Source organism: Mauremys mutica, chromosome 21, assembly GCF_020497125.1.
Source record: "Mauremys mutica isolate MM-2020 ecotype Southern chromosome 21, ASM2049712v1, whole genome shotgun sequence".
Lineage (NCBI taxonomy): Eukaryota > Metazoa > Chordata > Testudines > Geoemydidae > Mauremys > Mauremys mutica.
In genome coordinates this window covers 13,861,633-13,876,052 of record NC_059092.1, presented here as the reverse complement: position 1 = coordinate 13,876,052, position 14,420 = coordinate 13,861,633, and the positions used below count along the sequence as shown (strand labels likewise).

Genomic DNA, 14,420 nt, shown 5'->3' with positions numbered 1-14,420 from the left:
GACAACCCACGACCTCCATGTAATAACCTCACAATCCCTGAAGGTTCATGACCCCCAGTTTGAGAACCTCTATCTTAATCTGTCATTTGGTATTCTGAAACAAAGGCTATCTCCATGAGGACACCTGGCTTGAGATCAGATTTTCCAGCCTGATAGCCCTACACGTCAGAGAAATGATGTAGGGCACTGCATGCTCATCTGTTAATAAGAGCACCTTTCAACTGATGTAGAGATGAGCCAAAACTGAAGCTCTGAATTCCAATTCCTTTTAATTTCATGGTGTGGGTTTATATTCCTGCCCCAGAATAAAAACCTGGCCTGTGGTTTCAATCTTGGGTGAGATCCAAAATCAAGAGAGGTCTAGTTTCCAGTTTGGTTGTGACTGAATTCTGATGAAAACTGCCAAAGTCTTGTGAGCTATGATCCATCCTATCCAAACCGTAGCCCGGGTTCAGCATTAAATCTGAACCCAACCCTAATCCTGAGCCACAACTAAACATTGCTAACTTGACCCATCTCTAGAAGAAGCTGGACCTTCCACAAAGGGAGGACCCTACTGGCAACCAGTAAGCATGCTGTACAACACTTCCCTTGCTACCGGACAAGTCCCAGAATTTGGAAAGGGGAGAGCCTGAGTTTCTTATCAGCTGTATGGCCCATGAAATCAAGTGCTCTGGTCATCACACGAGTATCCTTCCACAGAAAGGGTGAGCCAGGTATTGCTCTAGGCAGCCACCCAAGTTTTCAGGCAAAAGCTAATATTGCTCCCTGAACTTCAGTATTCCTCCAACTATCATTCTTTACCACCATCCTTTTTGGATACAGGTCTGCCCTACATGACTGGAGTATGCTGATTTTCCAAGCAAGGAAAGAGGCTGGACTCAAAGAATTTCTTGATTGTGGCTTAGCTGCAGCTGGAAAAATATAACCCCTTTGGGAAACAAACAATATTTTGTCTGTTTTATTCCTTTAAATCTGTTTACCACTGAGGCGTTAGCAATTGACTCCTCAGAGTTTATCTTTTGCTCTGTGACACTGTGGCAATATAGGTACCTAAAATTCTTTCAGGCAAAGGACGGTTACATAACAAGATAATACATACCAGCAGAATGTAATTTTGTCCTCCCCACAGTCCCCCTTAAATAACTAACAGTGGAGAAAAAGGACGAGGTTCGTCACTTTTGGTTCACTTAAGGTGAACTGAAATACTTTAAAAATACATACAAAAATGATCCTATGTCTTAAACAGAATGCATGAATGAATTAAAAAATTATAAATAAAATCTGAAGCAAACAACGTGAAAATAATGTCCTCTTTTACTTACCTGCCCAGACCCAATTTCAGGGTCCAGTGTTTCTCCTGCAAGAATTGATAACATCAAACACACCTAAAGCAGCATTATGAATGCAGCTCCTCACTCTGTATAGGTGTTTGTGATGCTCAGATCTTGACAGGTTAAAAAAAAAAGGCTTTTATTTACCTTTAAAATGTATTTGTAATTTCAAGTCTACGCATTTGTTTTGTTCAGGATTGAATAAATTAACATCTTATACAATTATAATTAAAAAATTGTTTCACCTTTAATACTAAAAAAAAGGGAAATCATCTTTTTATATATATAGCAAATACTTGGTGCACTGAAACTTAACAATGATTTACCCTCTATAGTGAGCAATGTCAAACATCAAAGCTATTACATCAAAAAGAAATCATAAAGCCTGAAGCTTTAAAAAGGCACTGTTGTGCTGTTTCTGTGTCAGTATGTATTGTACATAAAATATTTGTTCAGTGAAAATGCCTGAGGTTCTGGTGTGGACAAACTTTATTTAAACAGTTTTTCTGCCACAGCATCAGTTCTTAAAGTTGGTTTCACCACCTAAAATCAGGATTTTCTCCTCAGTTATCAACACTGTATCTTTGGGGAGAGGAGTCCAAACTACTAAACTGGGCTAGGACATCCAAAATCTGCATCCGGATACTCAAATTGGCACTCATGGACTATTGTATCTGTACTGAGGTGGTGCTCGGAGGCCCAGGATCATGGCTTAATTTTGCTTGGCACTCTACACAAGAGTGATAATCCCAGTCCCTGCCCAGAAGAATTTGCAATCTAATTTATGTATAGGAAATGTAGCCCACTGCTTAAACCACAGGATTGAAAACCAGAATTTCTGGGTTCTGCTCCTGGCTCTTCCACTGATTCACTCTGCGACCTTGAATAGGTCATTGAACAGCTTCCTGCCTCAGTTTCCCGACCCATACAATAGAAGTAATGTTTCATTAATTTATAGGGGGCATATGAGGCTTAATTATTATATGTTGGTAAAGCATTTTAAGATACTGTGATGGAATGAGTTATAATGGTGCAAAGTGTTAATATAAATGTGCATTTTGTGTGACCAATGTTAGTCTGAGTGACAGAATATGTCACCCCATTAAGTCACCCACATTGGAAAGTTGGGCCTTGATGATTTATTTGAAGTGCAGCATTTCTGTATTTGCAATATGGGAATACAAACTATTGCGATATCTTTTGCTGTTTGCTGCATTTGAGCACTTCTCCCCAAATTCTGGAGGCATGTCTCCAAAGCCAAGCCTGAATCTATCAGATTGGTTTTTATCCTATTCAAGGCAGATTTCTAGATCTCCAATTTCTTGAGATCATCAAGACCCAGAGCAATAAAAGTATTACGGGTTCTTATCAATTCCTTCCCATAATAAATTGCCTGAAATCTTGGTGATACCAGCTGACTGTCCAGTGACAAGAGTACCACACTTCCATTTTTAATGTCATTTCCTATATATGTGAATGTTTTTATTTTACACTGTGTTCAAGAGTTGTGGTGTGACATTGTGTCTTTGCTGGATGCCTGTCTCATGCTAAGGACATGAATGACACTATTACGGTACTAATAAAGCAATCACACATAATCCAGATATACTTTTGAGTTTGAAAAAGGATCAAACCGCTTTTAAGCACAAATTTTAAAAGGTAACAGTTTTTATGATCTGTTATTTTTACCATTTAACTTTTGAAAACACAACTTGAAAAGGGAATTGGATACTCTATAATTCTAAAGAAGAATCAGGAAAACTGGAGATATTTCTGAGTTTTCTAGAGCCTTAACTTTTCTTGTCCCTAGTGCATTTGTAGAAGAAAAATCCAGGTTTTACAACCTGTCAATGAAGTGCCTGAGATTATGCAGCAGGTGGAGCTAGAGACCTCTTATTTTCCAATTCCCTCTCAATGAATCTATGAACATTTCTTTCCCTTGCTTTTAAGAGAGAAGGCTTCTCAAAGGGAAAACAACTTGCCTCAGTACCATATCTAGCTAGGGTGACCAGACGTCCCGATTTTATCGGGACTATCCCGATATTTGCTTGTTTGTCCCGCGTCCCGACCAATGTTGGGTCGGGACACTGGACAAACAAGCAAAGGCTCCGGAGCCTGAAGGGCTCACGCCCTCCCCTGCCCCGACTCCACCCCCTCCTTCCCCCATTGGATCCTTCCCCAAATCCTCGCCCCCATCCCCGCCCCCTCACTGCCCCATTGTCTCCCTCCCCAAATCCCCGCCTCTTTCCAAGCATGGCATGCCCAGGAGACTCAGGGGAGTGCGGGCCGGGGTGAGTGTGAGTCTGGCCTGGCCCTGAGCAGGCAGGACTCGGGTGCGGTACCTGGAAGGAGAGTAGGGGGGCGGCCCGTGGGGCTAGGTGGCGGCTGTTCTCCCCACCTGGGCAGGGGACTCGGGAGCAGCCGCTGCTGCAGCTCCCACTGCTGCGGGGGGAGGAAGTGGCCAAGCACGTGGCGCTCGGCGGCTGCGGCTTTGGTGCCCGGGCCCGAACCCCCTGAGCCCGGGCCTGCTGCGGGGCAGCGCGCACACTGCGCTCAGCCCCTGGCCAGTCGCGTCTGGGCTGGCTGCCCAGCTGGTGCAATCCCGTGGCGGAGGCATCGGCAGCCCAGTCCTGTTCGTTCCCCTGCAGGACCCGAGCGGGATGCGGGGGGCTGGGGCCTGCTGCCCCCACTCCGAGGCCGCCCGCAGGATTGCACCAGCTGGGCAGCCAGCCCAGACGCAAGTGGCCAGGGGCTGGGTATGCGCAGCGTGCGTGCTGGGTCCCCGCAGCAGGCCCGGGCTCGGGGGGTTCGTGGGCGCCAGAGCTGCAGCTGCCAAGCTTGGCCAGCGGCCGCTTCCTCCCCCCGCAGCAGTGGGAGCTGCAGCAGCGGCTGCTCCCGAGTCCTGCTGCCCAGGTGGGGAGAACAGCCGCTGCCTGGCCCCGCAGGCCACCCCGTACTCTCCCTCCAGATACCGCGCCTGAGTCCTGCCTGCTCGGGGCCAGGCTGGACTCACACTCACCCCGGCCCCGTGCTCCCCTGAGTCTCCCGGGCCTCCCTCCAGCGCTTGCGGAGGGAGGAGGAATCAGGGGTGGGGTTTTTTTTTTTTTTTTTGCTCTGCCGCCATTTTTTCCCCCTCTGCCCCCACTGTCCCCCCCCCCCCCCCCGCGTCCCGATATTTGACCTGGGTGATCTGGTCACCCTATATCTAGCTATGCTGACTTTTTGAAAAATAAAATGTTAAAACCCGAGAAAGATGTCCAGGCTGTGATTAAAGTACAATTATCACACTTTATTTCTGAAAGAGTCTCTCTGTTTGAGATGCATGCCCTATACCTAGGGCCCTACCAAATTGATCGTCTATTTTGGTCAATTTCACGGTCATAGTATTTTAAAAATCGTAAATTTCATGATTTCAGCTATTTAAATCTGAAATGTCATGGTGTTGTAACTGTAGGGGTCTTGAGCTAAAAAGGAGTGTGTGTGTGTGTGTGTAGGCGGTGTCACAAGGTTATTGTAGGTGGAGTTGCAGCACTTCTACCCTTACTTCTGCACTACTGCTGGCGATGACGCTGCCTTCGGAGCTGGGCAGCTGGAGAGTAGTGGCTGCTGGCCAGGAGCCCAGCTCTGAAGACGGAACCACCCCCAGCACCAGCGCAGAGTAAGAATGGCATGGTATGGTATTGCTACCCTTACTTCTGCGCTGCTTCTGGCGGGGCGCTGTCTTCAGAGCTGGGCGCCTGGCCAACAGCTGCCGCTCTCCAGCTACCCAGCTCTGAAGGCAGTGCAGCAGTAAGGGTGGCAATACCGCAACCCCCCTAAAATAACCTTGTGACCCTCCTGCAATTCCCTTTCTGGTCAGGACCCCCAATTTGAGAAACGCTGGTCTCCCCCATGAAATCTGTGTAGTATAGGGTAAAAGCACACAAAAGACCAAATTTCACAGGGGGAGTCCAGATTTCATGGTCCATGACGCGATTTTCATGGCCATGAATTTGGTAGGGCCCCATCTATACCTAAAACAGGACATACAACTGGAACTGGCAATGTCTCTCAATCCAATAGAACCTTTTAAAGTACACCCACTGTACTAGTTAAGGAAGTGAGTATCAGAGAAGGGTAACATGCAAAGAGGATGAGGGGAAAAACAGAAGGAAAAAAAAAGAAGCTCCTTGGGCATGGACCATCTTTTTGTGCTGTTTGTACAGCACCTAGCACAATGGGAACATAATGGAGGGGCACACAGAACCCTCAGCGGCAGGCCTGGATTAACCAATATTCACTGGATGCACTTCCACAGGGCTCCCATCTCAGGAGTTCCTCAGCCACCAGAGAAAATAAACGGGGCCAGGAAGGGGGCAGGGCAGGGCCCCAAATTGCCATAGTACACAGGGCCTCTGATGGTGGTGGTGGGAAATTGATGGAGCCAGTGTGGAAGAAGGAGAAGCATACAGACTCCCTGCCATGGGGGAAAAGGCAGGGGGGGTGAAGGGCATATGGGGAAGTGAAAATGGAGATAAGCCCAGAGCCACTGGTTTGTGTGGGGGAGAATGAGGGAACCTGGAGCAGACATTCATATGCAGCTACTTTACAAAATAGAAAAATGTTATCCACTCATGGGACATTACCTGAGAAGCGTTTTCTATCACTAGCTCATAGGATGTTCCTCCTGAACCAAAGCGCAGAATATCCCCTGCACCCACTTTCACTGCTGCATTCTGTATATGGCAATCATTAACGAAAGTGCCATGAAGAGAGTTGAAATCTTGAAGAACAAAGCTGTTTTCTGAATCGCTGAATTCAATGACTGCATGGTGATCTTCAATACCTACAGACTGAAATTGGATAACAGTTTCAGAAATCAGTGCAAAGAATTTCCCAGAGTTATGGATTGCAATGGGGATTTTGCTGGGATTTATTTTGTTTTGTCTCATCTGGCTAATATCATACCATAATATGTTTTGGCTTAGAGGTAGTCAAAATGGCTGCTGATTGCTCATCTATTATGCAAGATACAGTATGTTTTTTTTATTTTGTTCAATGGCTAGATTTAAAAAAAAAAAAGCTTCACATTTTTGCATTTTATAAGTCAGACAGGTCATCTGAATAGGTACCAAAACATACAAGATCACAGCAATAAAAATGGATAACTGATGTTACAGAGAGATGCATATGATAATAATGAAGGTATCAAATTAAAAACTTCCCCTCCCCCTTGCTTTTTGTGATCTTTCTCTATAGCATATTATTTCATATCCAACCTACGCCCCAATACTACAGACACTTAAAACACGAGTAACTTTGCACATTTAGTACTTCCACTGAACTCGGTGGGACTACTACTCACATATGCAAATGTTTGCAGTATCAGGACCCTAGATTGTAAGCTACTTGGAGCAAGAACCTGTCTTTTGTCCTCTCTGTAGTGTAAAGCATCCTTGACTCTTGCTGTAGAGTGCTATTATACAAGCGTTAAATAGCACCAACATTAAGATCTACTTCTACATATATTTTGGTGTGTGTTCTAAATAAACAAACACTTTTGAGTATGAAGGTGCAGACTGTTTTCAGTTGGCTCTTTTGTTGACTAACTTGGGCGTTGTACTCTTGGGTGTACATGGTTTGCTCTAATGTATGCCCATGGTTTAAAAACGCTCCTGTGTAGAGACATCTGGGTTTTTTAGCAAACTACTCTCAAGAAAAGGAACTATTTTTAATTGTGATCTTAAACTTAATTACAGATGAAACAGCTGTAAAATGACATTCTGATCCAACCCTTATTCACATAGGGCTTGAGTCGAAGCCCCCCGAAGTCAAAGGAAAGATTCCCATTGACCTCAATGGGCTTTGGATCTAGTCCCTAGCACTAATGAGGCATTATTTTCTGTAATACCCTATCCTTTTCTAATTGCTTTAGCTAGTTCATGTCTGAACATCTGCAATGATCGTGCTTAAGCAACCTCTTTGGCAAATTATTGAGTTGTCTAATTGAACTGGTGGTTCCTAACGTCTATGTTAAGTTTTCCTTTTTTTAGTTTCAGGCTGTTGCTTCATGTTATATGACCCTAACCCATATCAAATAATTCCTCTCTCTTTTGGTTGTCAAACTTAAATATTTAAACACATTCTCTAATTGCTATTTTATCCCTGTGGCCTAAATGAAATCAAATAAACCACTGCTGACTAAGAAAGACTGGAATTATTATAAATGGGGTAATGAAGTTAAGTAAGAGTAAGTGCTGTAAAGAATAATAATGAAAATAAATGTTATGCTCATACCTTCAGAACAAGATCTGAATCTTCATGTCTTCCTATAGTAGTTACTTTTGATCTCAGCATAAAAACACCATCCGAACTGTTTAAAAAGGCTTTCATTGTCTCTTCTTTTTACCTGTAAGGTTTTATTTTTAAAAAACTCATTTTCTAAGTGTTATCCAATGCACTTTTGCAATTACTCCAGTCAAAACATTTCAAATCGCTTAAATGAACAGTATCAAATAACATGGAAGAAATATCATAATTTATTTACAGGGATGCTGTCAGACTGAAATTAAAATTAAAGACAAATTCTCTACCCTGTGTAATTAAAAAAAAAATTAAAACTGATTTTCAAGACAGCCTGAGAGAGTTACGCATCCATTTACCATTAAAATTCAAATCCCATCCAAAGACGGAAAGAATTTTAAATATCTAATTTACTTTTTATACCATTCATGCTATTTGGGTACACTACTTTCAGAACTTCACTCTGAGACAGGCATCTGGAGACTGGTCAATTTCACTTTCTCTTTCACTAACAGAAGCTGCAATGTTTGGGTTTCATGCAGCCTGAAAATATTTAGATCCAAACAAGCAAATGTTTTTATTGACCTTTTAAAAAATATCCTTACCAATGTTTCTTTGTAAATTTGTTTCCCCACTTGCAACCTAGACTAGCTGACAGTGTCACTATAGGAGGTCTAACATTCACAGCAGGGTGAGAAACTTGTGTACCCTCTGCAAAATTGGTAACCTATGCAGCTGACAGCACACGAAAAAGATGACTACCTCCTACAGTGAGTTTCATCTGTAAAATAGCAATTCTGCGTTAAAACTTTGCATTCAGTCCTGCAAGTGCTCTATGCACAGAACTCATATTTCTGCTGGTATAAGTTCTGCACATCATTTTGAAATGCATTTCACAGTTCATCAGTGATGTGCTACCAATATTTTAACAAAGTTCTCCAATAACCATTTGCCCACATAGCCTATGACAAATCCTCTGTTCAAGAAGCACTGGAGAAACTATTCATTTGTATTCCACTATATACAAACATACCTTTTGTATCCATAGCCAGGCATGAGAATAACAGCACTTAGCAAACAAACTAAAGCTTCACTTCATTGGAAAAGCTTGTACTAGGATACTGAAAATTACACAACAAATATTGAGAGTGCAGCGGAGTTCAATATGTATCATTTGAAGGAGGACATGAAGACCTATTAAGGTCTCCACATGTAAAGCTACATACACTAACCTAATACATCATCATTGGATCCATTGCTGGAAAGCAGGGAGAATGGTCTGGGAGTCAGTGCTGCCCCACGTCCTCTCACGAGGCTGCGGAAAAGCAGAAGGGTAGCAGCTTATGTTGAGTCCAAGGGATACATAATCACGCAAAAATCATGTGGAGAGAGGATATTCTAGGACAGGGGTCTCAAACTCAAATGACCCCGAGGGCCGCATGAGGACTAGTGCATTGGCCCGAGGGCCGCATCACTGACACGCCCCCTTGCTGCCCCTGGCCCCACCCCCAATCCACCCCTTCCATGAGGCCCCGCCCCTGCCCTGTCTCTTCTCCACCTCCTCCCCTAAGCGCGCGCAGTTTTAATAAATATATACACTCAGTAATGCACCTCACTCAAAGGACAAAACACGCACTTAGATTTACTGCCTAAGGCTCTGGGAGGGAGTTTGAGGGGGTCTGGATGCAGGCTCTGTGCTCGATGCAGGCTCCTGCGGCAGGGGGTGGGGGTGCAGGCTTTGGGACGGAGTTTGGGGATAGGAGGGAGTGCAGGGGTGAGGGCTGTGGGGCTGAGGATGAGGGGTACATGATGCAGGAGGGGTGAGGGCTGTGGATGAGGGGTTCATGATGCGAGGGGGCTCAGGGCTAGGGAAGAGGGTTGGGCTGTGGGGTGAGGGCTGTGGATGAGGGGTTCATGATGCGAGGGGGCTCAGGGCTAGGGAAGAGGGTTGGGGTGTGGGGTGAGGGCTGTGGATGAGGGGTTCATGATGCGAGGGGGCTCAGGGCTAGGGAAGAGGTTTGGAGTGTGGGGTGAGGGCTGTGGATGAGGGGTTCATGATGTGGGGGCGCTCAGGGCTGGGGCAGAGGATTAGGGTGCGGGGGGATGAGGGGTTCATGATGGGGGGGGGCTCAGGGCTGGGGCAGAGGATTAGGGTGCGGGGGGATGAGGGGTTCATGATGTGGGGGCGCTCAGGGCTGGGGCAGAGGATTAGGGTGTGGGGGGATGAGGGCTCTGGCTGGGGCTGAGGATTAGGGTGCAGGGGGATGAGGGGTTCATGATGTGGGGGCGCTCAGGGCTGGGGCTGAGGATTAGGGTGCAGGGGGATGAGGGCTCTGGCTGGGGCTGAGGGTTTGGGGTTGGAGAGGCTCAGGGTAAGGGAAGCCTGCCTTGCCAGTACTGGCGGAGGGCAGGCACTAGGACCCTGCACCCTAATCCTCAGCCCCAGCCAGAGCCCTCATCCCCCCCCACCCTAATCCTCTGCCCCAGCCCTGAGCGCCCCCACATCATGAACCCCTCATCCCCCCGCACCCTAATCCTCTGCCCCAGCCCCCGGCCCCGGCGGGTCCCGCTTCCCTTCCCCCGGCCCGGCCCCGGCGGGTCCCGCTTTCCCCCCCCCCCCCTTACCCGAGCGCGTCTCCGGCGGTCCCGCTCAGAGCCGCGTGGTGAGGGGGCGGGGCTGTGAGCTCCACGCCGAGCGCAGCGCTCAGCCCAGAGCTCCCAGCCCCGCCCCCTCCCCACGCGGCTCGGATCGGGGCGGGGCTCAGGCGCTCGGACGGAGACTCGGCGCTCTATGCGCCGAGGCTCCAGGAGAGGGGCGGAGGCGGGAGCCTCCGCTTTTCTCTTGGGGGCCCCTGCGGAGCTCCCCTGGGGAGCTCCGCGGGCCGCAGGGAAGAGCTCCGCGGGCCGCATGCGGCCCGCGGGCCGCATGTTTGAGACCCCTGTTCTAGGATATGTGTACCTGTAAGGGAGGGTTATAGCTCAGGTTTCTACAGAAAAGTGGTCAGAGTTCAAGGGGCCATTGGTTCCTCAGGACAATGGTTCTCAATCAGGGGTACACGTACCCCTGAGGGTACACGTACCTCTGAGGGTACACAGAGGTCTTCCAGGGGGTACATCAACTCATCTAGAGATTTGCCTAGTTTTACAACAGACTACATAAAAAGCACTAGCAAACTTAATAGAAACACAAATAACAGACAATGACTTGTTTATACTGCTACTGACATGTAAGAACAATATTTATATTCCAATTGATTTATTTTATAATTATATGGTAAAAATGAGACAGTAAAGGCAATTTTTCAGTAATAGTGTGCTGTGACACTTTTGTATTTTTATGTCCGATTTGGTCAGCAAGTAGTTTTTAAGTGAGGGGAAACTTTGGGGTACACAAGACAAATCAGACTCCTGAAAGGGGCACAGTAGTCTGGAAAGGTTGAGAGCCATTGGCTCAGGATACTGTGTGGGGGAATTCTGGGCTTTGGGTAGTAGAAGGGCAATAACCAAAGTTGAGAAGGGAAACTAGCACGCAGAGCATGGTGATGAATCACTAGATTGCTTATTTCTTTGCTTTTTAGGATTTGCATTGGTGTCTGTCAACCTTAACTCAATTGTCCTGCTTTAACTATAATTAAAATGGTACAACTCCCCTAGTGGGGATTCAGCTATACTGGCATAAATGTGCTTATACCAAGAAAACTTATTCCTATCAGGAAGTGGAATAATAATCTATAACAGAATCAGGGGCAGCTCTAGGTATTTTGCCGCCCCAAGCACGGCAGGCAGGCTGCCTTCGGTGGCTTGCCTGCGGGAGGTCCCCGGTCCCGCGGATTCGGCGGCACGCCTGCAGGAGGTCCGCCGAAGCCGCGGGACCAGTGGACCCTCCGCAGGCATGCCTCCGAAGGCAACCTGCCTGCCGCCCTGGCAGCGACCAGCAGAGCGCCCCCCGTGGCTTGCCACCTCAGGCACGCGCTTGGCGTGCTGGTGCCTGGAGCCGCCCCTGAACAGAATAAGGCATCTTTGTATGGGTATAACTGTGTCCACACTAGCTGTTTGACCGGTATATCTATATCACATCCCTACCGAATATAGTTATACCTGTACATAAACTGTGCATAGGCCGGGCCTTAGTTTTGAAGCTGTTGTGCGGCGATATGCTGGATCTCACACACACTACCGCAAGTATTTTTTAACCCTCTGTGTAAAGTTGCAGCCTCTGTCCCTCGCAGATTTCTAGCCCACCCACAGAACAGCCTGTACTGTACTGCACCAGTGAGTCTCAGAAACAAAACTTCATTCTCCCCAGAGCTGTTAATCTCGAGGTGATGGTTTAGCACAGGGCACCGTTCATCTCCACAAGGCCCCCTTGGAGTCAAGAGGGATGCCGCCTACATGGGTCTCTTGGGTAAGTGGGCACCTTGCACAGGGGTGGCTGGGAGGGGGCTGGCATCCCTGTGGAGCTCCATGGGGCAGTGGGAGCCGTGCACGATGCAGGCGGTGGAGTTTGTGGGATTACTACACGAGGGGGCCCCTCACATCAGCGGGGGTGGAGCCGAAGGAGACTGGCCATGCCAGTGGGAGCCTTGCACGAGGGGGCCTGGTGGTGTCTCCGTGAGGCCAGCGGCGGCCTGGCACAAGGGCGTGCTGGGGTCAGTGGGGTCCCGTGGGGCAGCGGGAGCCTTGCCGGGTGGGGGTGATGGGCCAGAGGGGGCACAAGGGCGTGCTGGGGTCAGTGGGGTCCCTTGGGGCAGCGGGAGCCTTGCCGGGTGGGGGTGATGGGCGTCTTGCCCCTCAGGCCAGAGGGGGCACAAGGGCGTGCTGGGGTCAGTGGGTCCCGTGGGGCAGCGGGAGCCTTGCCGGGTGGGGTGATGGGCCAGAGGGGGCACAAGGGCGTGCTGGGGTCAGTGGGGTCCCGTGGGGCAGCGGGAGCCTTGCCGGGTGGGGTGATGGGCCAGAGGGGGCACAAGGGCGTGCTGGGGTCAGTGGGGTCCCTTGGGGCAGCGGGAGCCTTGCCCCTCAGGCCAGAGGGGGCACAAGGGCGTGCTGGGGTCAGTGGGGTCCCTTGGGGCAGCGGGAGCCTTGCCGGGTGGGGGTGATGGGCCAGAGGGGACCTGCTCCATTTGGGGCCCCCCTAGGGAGCCCCGTCCCTGCAATAGCCCCTCGGGCTGGGCCGCCCCCAGCCCCCCCCCGCAGAGCCCGGGGCAACAGGAGCGGCCCTGCTGCTCCCCACTCACCGGCGCTGCCGAGGCCGCTGCGGGCATTAGGGCCCCGGGGGCGTCCCCCCGTCGAGCCAGGCCTGAGGCGGTGCTAGGCCTCTGTGTTACCCGGGTCTCCGGGGCAACCGAGGCGGAGGCGGAGCGGGGAGGCGGCCCCAGCGCTCGGGGCCGGGCTGCAGGCAGGCACCGGGGGGGCAGGACCGGCACCCCCGCGCGGGCGGCGGGAGCAGGGGGAGGCCCCAGCCCCGGCGCTGTGCTCGGGGTTGGGGAGGGGGGGCTCGCTAGCTGCACCCCTGCCGGGCCTGGGCCCTTGCTCCTGAGAAGGGCAGAGCACGGTCACAGCTTCAGGGCTCAGAGTCAGGTCAGCGGGGCTCACCCCTGAGCGACCCCCAGGGCCCCCGGTTTGAGTCGAAAAATTCCGGGGACAAAACAGTGACCGAGGCACAGAAACTCCAGCAAGAAGCGCGGCGAGGGGATGGGCCCTGCGGAGAACACGTGGGAATTCAGGAGGGGGCAGAACTGTAAAAAGTATCAAGATTACACTGTGCTGAGCCCAGCCCAGCCCCCTGCCCACAGTGCTGGGGAGGTGGATTCCTTCCACCCCGCCCCACCCTTGGGGGAAGAGAGAGGCTGTTTCAAAGGGTAAGGGTGTCAGGCAGATTAAGGTCCATCTAGCCCAGTATCCTGTCTTCGGACAGGGGCCAGTGCCAGGTGCCCAGAGGGAATGAACAGAACAGGGAATCATCAAATGATCCATCCCCCCTCGCCCATTCCCATCCTGGCTAATAGCCATTGATGGACCTATCCTCCATGAATTTATCTAGTTCTTTTTTGAACCCTATATGTTTGTTTAGCACCTAGCACTTTGGGCACCACCCTACTGTAAATAATAATCAGCTAACCACAATAGTGCTTGGGTGGACCTGCCTCCTGCACAAGAACAGAACATCCGAGCGTAAACACAGCTCGTTTTCCATCTAGACCTCATTGTCTATACCTGATTCCATAATACCCCTGGGGGCTAGGGGAAAGAACTGTTTTAAAAACAAAAACAAACAAGCAAATACAACCACCCCAGGTAACCTGTATGTGAGGAGAAATACAGAAATTAGACAAAGTTAACAATGAAAAAGACAACTTAAAACAAAACCTAAAAAAGCCCCAAGGGCCAAAGTCTGCCCCGATTACACTCCATGTAATAATGTTAACTTCAACAGTCAATTGCAGATCAGGGCAGAATCTGGTTCAAAATTGGATACAGAAGAAAATCCCAATAACGCTGCCTTACTTATTAAAAACAATACTTTCACAATCCAGATAAGTACAAATTCAAAGTAATTTTGAGTTTGTACATTGTGATCATACATGACCCTGTTTAATTCACATTTTTAAAGAAGTTTTTAACCTAGATTCCATAATGTAAAGTAACCAGTTTAAAAAAAAAATTGTTCCTAAATTCTCTTGCCATTGTGACAGACATTTTTCTGATGTCAGTTTTGTAAACCACAATTTCTTAACTGAGAGCAACTCTTCTGGCAACACAATTAGAAAGCAGGGTAACTTGTTCTGTAGAACAAGTTTGAGCAGA

At 48.9% G+C, this 14,420-nt stretch overlaps 1 protein-coding gene across 5 annotated transcripts in view; it reads right to left on the bottom strand.

The window, feature by feature from the left end:
- Window positions 1-12,959, bottom strand: part of FHAD1 (forkhead associated phosphopeptide binding domain 1) — a 67,024-nt gene extending 54,065 nt beyond the window's left edge. For all 5 annotated transcript variants that reach the window (XM_044996285.1, XM_044996284.1, XM_044996287.1 and 2 more), the window contains exons 1-4: window positions 12,851-12,959; window positions 8,849-8,931; window positions 7,611-7,722; window positions 5,960-6,166 (exon numbers count right to left, since the gene is read on the bottom strand). In XM_044996285.1, the coding sequence (XP_044852220.1) occupies window positions 5,960-6,166; window positions 7,611-7,706 (303 nt within the window). In that variant the 5' untranslated portion in view covers window positions 7,707-7,722; window positions 8,849-8,931; window positions 12,851-12,959. The remainder of the gene's footprint in view (window positions 1-5,959; window positions 6,167-7,610; window positions 7,723-8,848; window positions 8,932-12,850) is intronic.
- Between the last annotated feature and the right edge of the window lie 1,461 nt (window positions 12,960-14,420).